Source organism: Mizuhopecten yessoensis, unplaced genomic scaffold (genome assembly GCF_002113885.1).
Source record: "Mizuhopecten yessoensis strain PY_sf001 unplaced genomic scaffold, ASM211388v2 scaffold5877, whole genome shotgun sequence".
Lineage (NCBI taxonomy): Eukaryota > Metazoa > Mollusca > Bivalvia > Pectinida > Pectinidae > Mizuhopecten > Mizuhopecten yessoensis.
Genome location: NW_018406268.1, coordinates 1,314,350 through 1,327,816, shown reverse-complemented (window position 1 = coordinate 1,327,816; position 13,467 = coordinate 1,314,350). Strand labels below are relative to the sequence as shown.

Below are 13,467 nucleotides of genomic sequence, written 5' to 3'. Positions count from 1 at the left end.
AGTTTGAAAGGTGTCAATTTCGGAACGCTATATAACAAAGTCACTGTTTATTTTATTACTAATGATACCTCTTTATAAGATATTGATGTAAAGCTTTGATTTAGAAGAAGCAACAGCAGTCTGAAAATGTTCAAACAATCATTTTAAATTTTAGAGCCGAGACACCGGTCATTTACATTCTTTGCTTGACAAAACCCCCAGACGTTTTCGAAAGCTCGCAGGATAAGCTTTCAATTTCTATTTGTGTTCATAACAAACTTAGACTTTATTATTCAAATCAAACTGATGAATCTTATTCCGAAATTATTTAAAATCTTCAGTATCTTTAACGCTCAAGAATTTAAACTCATTTAATAGTATTGCAATAATAACTTATAGTATTTGTGGTTCCCTGTTTACAAAATATCATCAATATACGTTTTGTCAAAATATAAGCAACTCAAATAGGATTATATTGAAGGAATTAAGTTAACATGACAGAGCATCGCGTTGCTTGTTTTTGTAAAATTGCATAAGAATAACATGACTCTCTCTACATAAATTATTCTGAGAGCATAATGCTCTTCATTGTTCTGATGGTTTGCCTTTTTTTAGAATTATATTCTTGTCCGCAGTGCTTCATGTATAATTAAACATTATTTAACATCAATTATGTGTTGTCTAGTCTTATATGAAGCGGAGCGTTATGAGTTTCAATCAATAATGGCGGTACGCTCCTCCAAAGCGAGACAACAAATACACGCTTGGGAACGAAGATAATTTTCCTGGTCAAAATTTACGAACGTCAGAAGAGTTGAACAAAAGTTAAATGCAAATTCAGTTATTTCACTTATCTGTGTCGACTAAGAAATAATTACCATTGAAAGCATTGTGGCAAAAAGCGGCCAATTCATTACGGGGTAACTTCAAATTGGTACACAGTGACGGACGGTGCATGACCTCCAGCTAGATGACATCATTATTTAGTAAGATAAACTCCAAAATGAGTGCTTTATTTTTATATAAAGTATAGCTGATAGATGATAGAAGGCATACATGACTTAAACAGTCCACTCTGCTACAAGTTATACAGCAATATTGTGTATCTTTTAATTCAAGGATCCCCGTGTCACTATCAAACCTGTAACTAAGATTTGGAAACTACTTTTTCGGCATAACTATAGCTTTGAAAAATCATTTCTGAAAGGAACACCGTACCTTTTGGATCTTTTATAAGAATAAAGCAAGATGATGTAAACAAAGTAGGATCAACAACAGTGTTCCGAGTGTTAAAAATCAGCTGGGCTAGACTGGTATTCGAACCCTGGTCACTTAAGATTGATGTACTATCTCTCTTACCGATTAAGCTTCCTTGTCAACAGGAGTGTCCTGGCCCAACTGTGCTATAGTTATTATCCAAGCGGAAATTTATGAGAGGTTACTGTATACAGGTAAACCCACAGTGCAGTGGAACAGGGCCTTTCCCCCCGAAAATGTGACAACCTCATATTATTTACACTGTTTTAAGTAATTCGTATCCTACAAACATACGTTTGCAAGGATCCAGTGTTATTTGAGAAGTTACAATTGTAATAACTCTGACCCACAAACATATATATATATATATACAAAAATCAGCTGTTTTCTTTCATGTTCTTTCTACATTCGAAAACGCTAAATTGCACTGAATTAAACTTTAATGATATTGCAAAGGTACATGTATCTACTAAGGAAAACGTACATGGAGACACTTGAAAAAACAAAGATAATGTGGCCAGATGATCTGAAAGAGTGATTGTCATCTGCTTCGTATAAAATACAAATAAGACATGTAATCCTAAGACAAATCATTAATGTAATGTCACGTCCACATAGCTAGAATTACGCAATGAGCATAAAAATCTTACATATTCAAAAAGCCAATCCTTCATATTATACAAAGAGAAACATGAGAACAGCGACCAGAAAACGTGCACAGTCCTAATTAACATGCATCTCTAGAAAAACAGTGTTGCAAAGTTTGTCCGACAGCAGTCGACAATTTAACGGAAATCATAATATTCGGAGCAGACTCTCGAAAACCTAATCAAATGCGACAGGTAAACGTCGTAGGTTGGCGATGTTACTATCAAGAAGAGGGAAATGCATGATCGGAGAATTGAAATCGTCACGCTTATCGTACAGCTTAGTAGAAAGCCGTCCTTGTTAGCCATGTTGTAAGTAAAGATTGAACTTTGAATAGTATGTAGTGTCATTGCATGCAAGTTTAGGAAGATATATATGCTCGAAGTGGTCAGTAAAGTCCTGTTATAAATAGATATGGCATTGTCGATATATATGAAAATGAAATGGAAGGACATGGCAAAGGAAAACCTTCCAGCCCTGAGAAGCTCTTCTATAAACGTGATATGTAAACAACAAGTCGGCCAGAGGAGGACACGTTTTGGTCCCAAAGTAATGTCCACATTCTACTGGAAAATATTGTTACCCAACTCTACAAAATATGCAATAATTCTCCGGGAAACATGAACGGGAAAAGTATATTGGAATTATTAGCAACAGACCTTAACGATTACAATAAATAAGTGTTCGTCAAAAGTAAAGCAGGAAAACTTAATGGGTTTTTCATGTTTGAATAGTGTTAATTAACGCACAAATCACCATTTATTGTATATAAAAAAAGTGTTCTGGTATGACAGTTTCGATATAAGACCCCAGACTTGTTGTTGACCTATATCAAGCCCACGGCTTTCGGACCTTGAACCCGATATAGGTAGTTCGGGCTGAAGCGTCATATAGCAACTTTAAAATATTACATATGTTATACCATATATGTCATGCCATCAGTTAATCAAGATAGTTTTGCTATTTGAAGGGTATATAACTGATTCAATATTCCTTTTTGTTACATCTTAATGTGAAACATCATGACAGAGAATAAAATTTCTTTATAATTGGCCACATTTTATACGCTAGTTTCATATTGATATACATTTAACACCCTCTTTTAATTGTTACACCACGATATCTCATCCAAACCACGATTCCTTGCCCAGATTAGAAATCGTGTATCGAACGCAGTTATTTTTGCACGATTTCTCACCCAGGTAGAAAAACGTGCCAGAAATAGGTATATCTGCATATTAGCTATTGACCCGTGCATGCACTAAAGTTGATTTTTGGCGATATGCTGTGTTTAGGTTTATCTAGTACACACTTCCCGCATATTTTAATTCCTACCGTTCTAGATTCATTATTTTGTTGAACTTTCAATCAGTACATGCTGGTTAATAGTAGATGTATTTATTACATGCTAGAATTCATAGTCATTATATAGGCTATAATGAGAAAGTGGTTGTGCCCTTCCGAAGCAATAGATTACGATGTGAATGTGAGTAATTCTGCGCACTCAAAGACTGGATCGCCTGTTGTAAACAAACCTGATACCCACCTGAAGGTATAATTGTTTTTGTTATGAGTAAACCCCGCTGTTTGAATAAATAATAACACGACGACAAACATTGGAACTTGACATTGTTTCTGCCAGCTGTAAAGTTTTCAGATGATTCTGCACAGTTTAACCGACTTAGTGTGTCTTCCCTTCGATGATTGATTATTGCAACCAAGATAAAAAAAATCAAAACAATTTTCTTCGGGGCTAAAATTATTATAGATTTTGAACAAATATAGTTACATGGAAAATATTGTATTGCCACTATTAAAAACAAGGTGAAACAAGTATATTTTGTACAGCACTTGCTGCTTCATTATTCCACATGCTTGATCGGAGAGCATTTGGTTAATTATGTTTAGTGCCCTATTAACAGCTGCTGTCATTTCGAGGTCGTGCCTCTTTCTGTGAGAATTATGCGTTTATGCGTGTAATTGGTGCTGGGGCGGTTTGTTGGTGTACTTGACTCATAGCTACAGAGGGGAACTAATGCCAACTTTAGAGTGCTACCTCACTGTAACACATTGCCGATCGAAATCAACACAGCATTCCATCAGATCACGTTACGCTGACAGGGTAACCAGTTGGAGCATTTACTCGAAATGCTGAACGCTTAGCAGAGAACAACGACTGCTATGTTTAAAGGCCTTGGTTTGTCCCTGTGGCATGGGGACACAACTCATTACCATATTCGCTCGGACGAACGTTCGACACCAAGGCCAAAGGTTAGGTAATGCAAAGGAAGGCGCAAAAATCAATATCAAAAAACAAAAAGCAAACAAACAAAAAAGGAAATGGAAATGGTGTTAGAAAGTAGAGAAAAACACAGTGTTGCAATGGATGAGTAGATGGAATTTGGTCGCTTGTGTGTCTCGAAGTAGAGGACGCAAAAGCAAATCCCTAATTCTGCAAGGGTTTCCGCATTAGTTGCCTCTTACAGTATGCAAAGGATAACATCACGTATATTCTTTTCTAAATCCCCGGTCTGAAGGGGTGTAGCACCTCTGCTCCTAGGGAAACTATAGCTGTTGTTACACCATAGATTGAATGAATTCTCGTTGATGTTGCTGAGGCATGCCAATTTAAGTTTAAAGTTCTTCATTCAAACTTCATAACTAGCAGTCTTTAAACTACATGTAGTTTGCAGCCCTCCCCCTCTTGGTTCATCCCCTCTTTATCATGTAGGAAAAGCCTTTTATAAATCAACCAGGCATTTCCTTGCCTAAGGTTGTATTTCTATGACAGTTATGATTAAAACCCCTACATCGACACTTAGGGAGTAGTATTTTAAAGATTGGCTCTCATTTATTTTATCGGGTCAAGTCCCTTTGTCGCCAAGTCATACTCTTTATTAATGCAATATTTAATTTCTTGTTCCAGGGAGAGTCAATACTTAATATAAAATGATGTCCTACCCTTGTATTTACAGAGTGGTCTGTTTAAGATTTGTCCCCATTTCCCCCTATTTGACATATTTTCTTTTTCTACATGTTATATTGGATTCCAACGGCGCATTGATTTTTTTCACCGTAACCACAGGATTGGTTATTGTAAGATAAACCCTTTTCCTTCCCGCGTCTGCCCCTCTGCACCCAGGGTAACAGTATCCTTTGCTTATGCCACAGATCGAGTTTCATTGCCTTTCTGGTGCTCCATGCCAATTTTGGCTCGAATTTTTCTCTAAGGAGAAGTGTAATAAATATTTACCCGTATTTCCTCCAATCTAGCATGTCTAACCCACCTACCCTCAAGGCGGCCACAGCACTCTTTTCTAGAACATAATATTCCCTTGGTTTAGGGATTTCCCATGCAATAAAAGATCAAAATCCTTTTACCCGGAGATGTCTTAGATTATTTTGAATTTCTAGAGTTTGTTACCACTATTTTCCCTCTAGTACAGTCACAACCTTTATTTATATTACATCAAATCCACAAAATTACACCAAACTTTGACAAATTTCTTAAGCTGTTCTGGACATGAAGTCTTTTAAAGTCTTAAAAACGAACGACAGACTACGGACACTTAGCCCTTCAGTTCATGTGAGCTAAACATTCGCCACTGCCACGACGTGGAAATTATTGCCTCCTTAGCACAAAAAACAATTAGAGACACAACGACTTAAAGTGTTTCCGGCAGATCTTGTTTCGAAGCTGATTAAGCATTTTGTCCCCTTAACCTAGAAAAAATACCCCGTAAATATAAATCACAAACTGAATAGAGATAAAACATTTTGTAAATAATGAGCTCGTGATCGACCGGTGAACACACCTAGTGGACTGTGTTAAGCTTTCATAAGTTAATCTTTATCTTTATCAGGTCAGTGACGTCACATATAGATAGCAGGACTATAGTCCAGCCTGTCTAGATGAGGAAGACACGATTATCCGGTATTGGGCAATGACGAACTATTAATCACAGGTATATATATGCTTATATAATATTACAGGCAAGTTGTTGGATAAAAGCAACACAGGAGAATAAAAAGTTGTAACGAAAACCGTAATTCTATGGACAGGGGCTGTCTTCTATGGGCAATCCATTGTGGGTGTCCTTGAAGTAATTCTTGTTACTTTTATGTTTCCTATGTCTTTGCTGTAATATCCTTTTACGCCATGGTATATTTTTATGTTCCCTTTTACTTGAATACCGCTATATACACCAACGTGTATATAGGTGTAACGAGAAGTGCATGTACCTTTACATACAAACTGATACTGTCTTGAAAATTATGTCGGTCAATTATGTTAATTAAAGCTCCGAATTATAAACCAAGTATTTTCAAATTACAATATGAGCGACAAGCTTTCAACAAATTGATCACTCTTGTTCTATAAAACCCCGTTATAATGCTATATTGTCTCTTACAAATATATGAGCGACACATCGCTTGTAGAGTCGAGATCACATGATCCTTACCCGTGTATGTGTAATTCATGTTCAGGACATTGCCCTATGACTTTTGTAGATATTAGGTCGATACCCCCTCTTTATTAAACGATTTTTTGTTTTGGAAGTGACACCATTTTCCCATTATCAGGTTAGGTTTTTTCACTGTCTCCTGTAAGAGAAGAAACCTTCCCTTTCAATATAGTTTTGGTTTTTCAGTATTTCATTAAAGTCCGTTTTACAAAGTAAACAAACGTTGATCAAAGTGTTTATACAGCGATGTCGAATATCAAAGCTTAACACAATGTTATTTTCCTTGCAGTTTTCAACTACACTAACAGTACCGAGATGGCGACCCCTTCAGCACCGGAAATAGTTTCCTGCCCTTCCCATCCAGGAGAAGAAATCGTTTTCATCTGTTCCGGTTGTGGTGATATGTTTGCGTGCAGTCTGTGTGTAACTAGTGTCCACCGAGGACATATACTTAACGGCGTTCAAGAAACGGCAAAGTCATTAAAGGAACAGATATCCGAGCTTGTAAGCACTCGTTCAGCGGATGCAGAATCGGTTGCTAAGAGATTAGACGACATCAACGTAGATTACGATCAGACGACGGACAATCTGAGAAACTTAATAGTCGAGGTAAAACTACGAAGGGAAATGGTCAAGGTCATGGTCGACGAGGTTGCAGAAAAGGTACTACAACGCATACAGGACCTCTTAGACGACAACGAGGCTAACGTGACTGACTACAGAACAACGCTACACGATCTTGAGAAACAGTTACATTACCTAACGAAAGACAAAAATGAGTCTGTTCTTCTCTACGGTGATGCAACTGATATCATCAACTACTACAAAGAGTTGGCACTTCCACCAAATTTTCCTAGATTTCTTCCCTTTAGACGGGCAAAATTCACTTCTACCGACCTTGCAATGGACGATCTTAGACCAAAGTTCGGATCCTTTGCAGAGAATAAAATTGAAAGAAGAGAAAGCGCACACGACCCTCCTCCAAGACCACCAAGGACCAAACCAGAAATAGAATCATCGGTTCCATTGGTTGTTCCACGAGTAGAATTAAATCAGCTAAGAAAAGTTCAATCGGAACGACGTGCCCCAAAGAAATCTGCAAAGAACAATAACTCTGAACAACAGTCGCTAGGGGTCACAACATCGAAGCGTCATTCTTCAACGAGTTTTGATTTTCATCATCTGGATTCGCCAAAGAACGTTTCGCCTGACCTAAAAATAATGGCAAATATCCCAGAAGAGTCAACATTCAGGATACGGTCCTTGAGTTACGACAAAAGAAAGTTCGTCATCTCATACATAAGTGACCGACGTCTCATTTTTGTTAACGAGAAAGGAGAAAAAACCAGGAAGGTTCGGGTCATGTCTAATATCATGGATGTTTGTGTTTCACCTCTTACCGGGTATGCTTGGATTTGTTGTGAAGACCACTCAGTAACGGAGATCGAACAAAAGACGAGGGTGATAAGATTCAAAACCAAGTCTTTGCCTCTGTGTATTTGTGCACAACAGAGTGGGGCTTTTCTTATCGGCGTCACCAACGATATCATTCAGTGTAATGACACTGGGAAGGAACTCCTTCGTACCAAATGGCTGGGTGGACGCTCATCTGTGGTGTACCCTAGGGTCATCCGGGAGAGTCCATGCTCTAGGGAGATAGCGGCGAGCTACGGGTATGAGATGGAACGGCCATTGAAGGTCACGCTTTTTGACAGCGAACTCAATATAAAATTCCAGTTCCCTACTGACCAAATTCCACAAGAGGATTTCGGTCCAGTGGATATTTGCTTCACTCCAGATGGACAGCTTCTGATATTGGATAATGCAGCAAATAAACTTGTGTGGTTAGGACGACAGGGCGCGGTTCTAAAGGAGACAATCCTACACCAGTATCACCCGTCGGTGATGGCCCTTGGACCGGGCAATCAACTCTGTTTGGTCCACCAATCAATGACATCACAAATATTGACCACGGACATTCCCCAGAGCGGACGAAATGAATATACTTATTGCATGTTCTAAGAATGGATGAGAAATGTATTAGTACTGTGATACAATCATACATAATTTGAACAAAATATACGAATAACTGTTTACCAAATGGTCCGAGTAGCATATACATTGCGTAATGTAACTTCACAGGTAGAAGAGGCCGTTATGTTACAACATATTCACAGGTAGAAGAGGCCGTTATGTTACTACATGTTCACAGGTAGAAGACGCCGTTATGTTACAACATATTCACAGGTAGAAGAGGCCGTTATGTAACTACATATTCACAGGTAGAAGAGGCCATTTACTTACTACATATTCACAGGTAGAAGAGGCCGTTATGTTACTACATATTCACAGGTAGAAAAGGCCGTTATGTTACTACATATTCACAGGTAGAAGAGGCCGTTATGTTACTACATATTCACAGGTAGAAGAGGCCGTTATGTTACTACTTATTCACAGGAAGAAGAGGACGTTATGTTACTACATATTCACAGGTAGAAGAGGCCGTTATGTTACTACATATGAAAAGAAGAGAGAGAGAGACAATAAACTTTGTTATATAATTTGGTAGTGGGTGATTCTTATTGTCATATTGTAGGCCAATACGACATAGTGAGGAAGAAGATGAATCTGTACTTTATATGTAAAATACTTTGGGTTTTGGTCTATATATCTATAGACCAATTTATTATCAGGCCATTCCGCCGCAACTAGACGCGGGTAAGCCGGTGTTCTTCACTAGTTTAACGGATGATGTTTGGAACTTTGACATGGTTTCTTCTTTTTAATAGGAAGGTCGGACATCTGTTTGGGGCTGAACCACACGTTCGTCACCTGAAGTTGTTGGCACTGTTTCTGTTCAGGTGCTGGTTGGCGTCTTCGGCAGAAATAAATAAATAAATATTTTTTGCAACCTTCTGCATAATCCAAATGAAATGACGTATTTGGGGTAAGCACATGAACTTGAGGATGTTAATTTGTAGCGAAAACAGTCAGATTGGTGATTGCAATGCCTGATTTAGGTCGTTTATCAGACAAATAACCAGTGAAGCGTATGTACAAAAAGGTGTAAGTCATATTTCATATAACAAGAATTGATGTTTTTCAAAACAATTCTTCGTTCGTACATAAATAGTCGTGTTTCATAACAAGTGAACCGTATTTTACGTAACCCATCGTAGTATTTTCATTACAATATCTCGTGTGTTTCACATACTATTAAAGTGGAAAATGCCGCGATTGAAAATGTTAGTGTTGTGGTTCTTTAAACTGATAGCGGGGTAGAAATTTTCGCGTTAAAAATAGTTCTGACATCTATATACCCTATATATCTATAATCTCTATAACCATCAATTCAATATTCGCTTGTGGATATTGTCGCGCTAATTGAGTCAACGTGAAGGACGCTAGAAAGTTCACACCGTGGAAATTTCCACTTTTACAGTAAGTGTTTGCTAATCACGTGCTCGTTAATATCGTTAATGTCAATATTATTAGGTATTCTCACAACTATATAAAGAATACAGTGGTTATTTCTACAACAAGTTGCTTTGGATTGTTGTTATTTGCAATATTTCCCGTAAACACCAGAGACTACTCTAACTGCTGTCGTTACGTCATGTAACAAATGTGTTACCGACAGTTTGCTTCACAAAACACAAACCAGATAATATCGTGTGTCTGAAACTTAATATCTTAAAATGTCATGACCTGCAGAGTTCCACGTATTAATACGTAACATTATACAGTATTGCATGTGTACAACGCCATGTTCGCTTATTTTCCACGGCAGACAGCTGCACCAATAATCGGCTTTTAACTGTAACAAAGGAGGAATGGCATATTGTACTGCACTGATCGGCGTTTACACAGTCGTCGTGACAGTTGCTATGACTAGATTTACGTGGAGGTGTGAACTGATTTGTGTTTTGATCTGTAACATTTTCAGATTGAGGTTAGACATTATTGAAATCTACACGCAACCAGCATACAAACTTAATGCTTCACTTCAGTAATCTGAGTGACAATTTCTAGTTAAAAAAATGAAACGTGGGGTTTTCATATCAAATGAAAGTTCAAACAACGGTAATGACAACATAAGTCGGATGTTTCGGTAAAGTTTTCTCCTTATGGCAATAGACATAAAAAGATTTCTCATAAAAAGAAAAAGAATCAAACAGAAAACAAACCCCGAAATGGATGGATACTTAACTCCTTATATGTCATAATGAGAGTTCAAAAGTATCTTCAGGGGTGAATGAGTAAACACAAAAAGCAAAAACAAAAACCCCCCAAAAAACATGAAATAAATATACATGACTCGTACTACAAAATATCAATCTATACCTTGTAAATCTTAACATATCAATACTCAGCGGACAATACATAAACCATCTTTATTGTATTGGTTTATAGTAGATTTTATGCATTGACGCAAGGGAGATTATAAATCCGTTACCAAGTTCCTCTCTCCAACGCGTCATTTCCGTCTTTACCAGGGGCCGGATCCGACAAGTATTACTAGTGTATACGAACACAGCAAAGCTCCGTTAGAATAACATGCTAATACATATAAAACTCCTTTTGAGACGCCGTATGTTTATATATAAATATTCAATAAAACTCTCATTGTAAAAATAGCCTCATAATACCTTAAGTACCTATGTTAACAGGACTGTGCACGATCCATTTCTTCATTGTAATCGAAAAATAATAAATTACATTCGTGGCGATAGCTAGGTCTCTTTTTCAAAAGGATTGTTTTCACTATCAAAAAATCATAATGACGTTGGTCACTGTTTTATTATGACGAAACAATCAGCAGGTGTTACCAATAGAAATTGTGATACCTGCCATTACACATCTAGTGTAAATGGTATTGTACGTTAAGTTCAGGATCTGTTTGGTATCATAAATGAAACGAAAATGATAACCAGATCAAAAACGACTTTTAAAAATTCTGCCATGTAAATTGCTCCTTAAATAAAATGAAAAGGGTTATCAAATCACTATCGTGAATTCTTAGTATGTTTGTCCGATCGATGTAATAATCTCGGAATGAAACAACGTCTTTTGTTTTTGGTGACGTCACATCGAGTAATCAAAATGACCGTCAAGTCTGTGATAACTATTATTTAGTTCTCTTTTAAAGATTCGATCAGTCACCACTAAAACAGAAAGTACTTCAGAAATATAGCTTATTTTATTTACGACTGGTGCCAATGGAAGACGCTCGCGGGTGGTGCAGTGGATGGCGTACTTGCCTTTCACTATGGTTCGATTCCCCGATTGGACGTGAAAAGGTTAAGGCGTCAACTGCCCTACCACGTGGTTTTCTCCAGGTACTCCGGTTTCCTCCCATATTGTAATCCTCTACGCTGTTCCATCCAGGCCTGTTGCGTTTATTTGATGGGAGATCCTTGAATGGCCGGCCATGAGTAATGACGTCGGATAAATCTTTCAGCGGTCTTGGCTAACCGAGTCAGTTTCCTTGAGTTTGAGTTCTAAACGCTTATGTTGCCAATGACGATGTCCTGTATAAGAGGGTACAGACTACGTTCGCGGTGAGAGAGGTGGGTATTTGGGGTTTCATGCTCCTTTTCTTTCCCACAGTAGTTTAGACAATTTTGGATTACCAACTTTTTGGCCCTTAAAATAAGCGCTGAGTCCTAGATGGACGAAGCAGCTGTTTGATGCATTGAAATCAAATTCTATAGGTGGATCACGTGTGTGCTACGTTCATCGTTCATGATGACTGCGTTATATATAGTATTGATATCTCATCCGCCCAACCATCTCTGCTCTTTTTGACTTTGTTGTTTTGTAACGTTACAAAAGGGTTGTATGGGTAAATTCCCCTTTTCGCTCCATTGTTCATTTGATTCGGAACACTTTAAGCATAGATTTTTCATTCCTTTTGGCGTTTTATTTCCTCTGATGAGTCCTAAATCGACCGTTTGACCATACTGCGCAGTAAAAGGTTTACATGTTTTGCCTTTCTGCATCAAATAAGATTTCCAAACAGATGTTTCTTTCCTTCGTATTACTTAAGATTATTCTAATATGGGACTGGAATAGTGTTTTTAATTGACCATGTCCTGACTCACTACATTGTTTGTCCTGTTCATTTTGGCTAATAATGTATAACATCTTGTGTATTTCTGTTCTGCATTCTCTACCTTTTCATAGACATTGTCCGTTAAGATTGAATAGATGACGGCTGTAGGTACATTTGTATCTATCCAAGCGTTAGACGCTCAATAGGTTGTCATTATTTAATAAATTTTGTAATGGTGTTTTGTTCATGATATCCATGGCAATATATGTTTTCTACCTGTAGTTCACGTCAAAGACGTCGACGTCGCTCGTTCTACAGATTGAGTCCGGTTAGGATCCGACTGCCCATATTTCTTTTTGAAGCGAGGAAGAGCTGCCTAGTTCCAGATATAAATGTGTGCGTAGTTGGCCGGACATGTGTTCGGTGTCAACTTTATATCAACAAAAATATCATGCTTCATCATCACAGTGATTGCGAGTATAAATAATAATTAGGGACAAATCGGGTATGTTTACCCCAGGACTCATTGTGGAAAACTTTGACTGGAAATAATACTTTTCTTTACACTAAGGTCGTCTGAAGATGTTATTGTAGAGACCATTTGTTGGGACATTGCTACTGAAGGTTTCCGAGGTCGTGATCTATATCGGGTAGTTTCAAACCGGCACCAGCTACATGCGTATCATGTTTGCTTAGCTTGCAAAATAAATCATTCATATTTCTTTCACATACTAAAAGGAAAACCGTAGTTTGAATCGTGATCACAGGGCTAATTACCGTTGATGTGGTGAATACCATTGAGCTTTATATACAATCAAGTCATTATCAGGATTCTGCTCAATACCACAACAAATTTAATACGCATTATTTTTTTTTTTAATCTTTTTTTCATAAATTTAATACGCATTATTTTTTTATCTTTTTTTTCTTATCTTTCTTTCAAAATGAAACGACTAAATGTTTCTCTAATACTTTTCTATAGGGAGAAGGAAGACTCCAACTTACATAACATATGGTCTGTCAGGACAACATCACATGATCACATACAAGAACAACACAGGA

General features: G+C 37.5%; 1 protein-coding gene across 2 annotated transcripts; it reads left to right on the top strand.

The window, feature by feature from the left end:
• Positions 1 to 5,758: 5,758 nt before the first annotated feature.
• Positions 5,759 to 9,850, top strand: LOC110451248. Of its 2 annotated transcripts, XR_002463052.1 has the most exons (3): positions 5,759 to 5,849; positions 6,640 to 8,562; positions 8,598 to 9,850. XR_002463052.1 is itself a non-coding variant. In XM_021499166.1 (2 exons), exon 2 carries the CDS (start codon positions 6,666 to 6,668, stop codon positions 8,370 to 8,372), a length of 1,707 nt encoding a protein of 568 aa, XP_021354841.1. In that variant the 5' UTR covers positions 5,759 to 5,849; positions 6,640 to 6,665; the 3' UTR covers positions 8,373 to 9,850. The 2 variants fall into 2 exon arrangements, 1 of the variants encoding a protein (XP_021354841.1); XM_021499166.1 differs by having other exon boundaries at positions 6,640 to 9,850.
• The last annotated feature ends 3,617 nt before the right edge of the window (positions 9,851 to 13,467 follow it).

Coding starts and splice junctions, on each gene's coding strand:
- LOC110451248 (XM_021499166.1), top strand. CDS start 6,666: ATGGCGACCCCTTCAGCACCGGAAATAGTTTCCTGCCCTTCCCATCCA.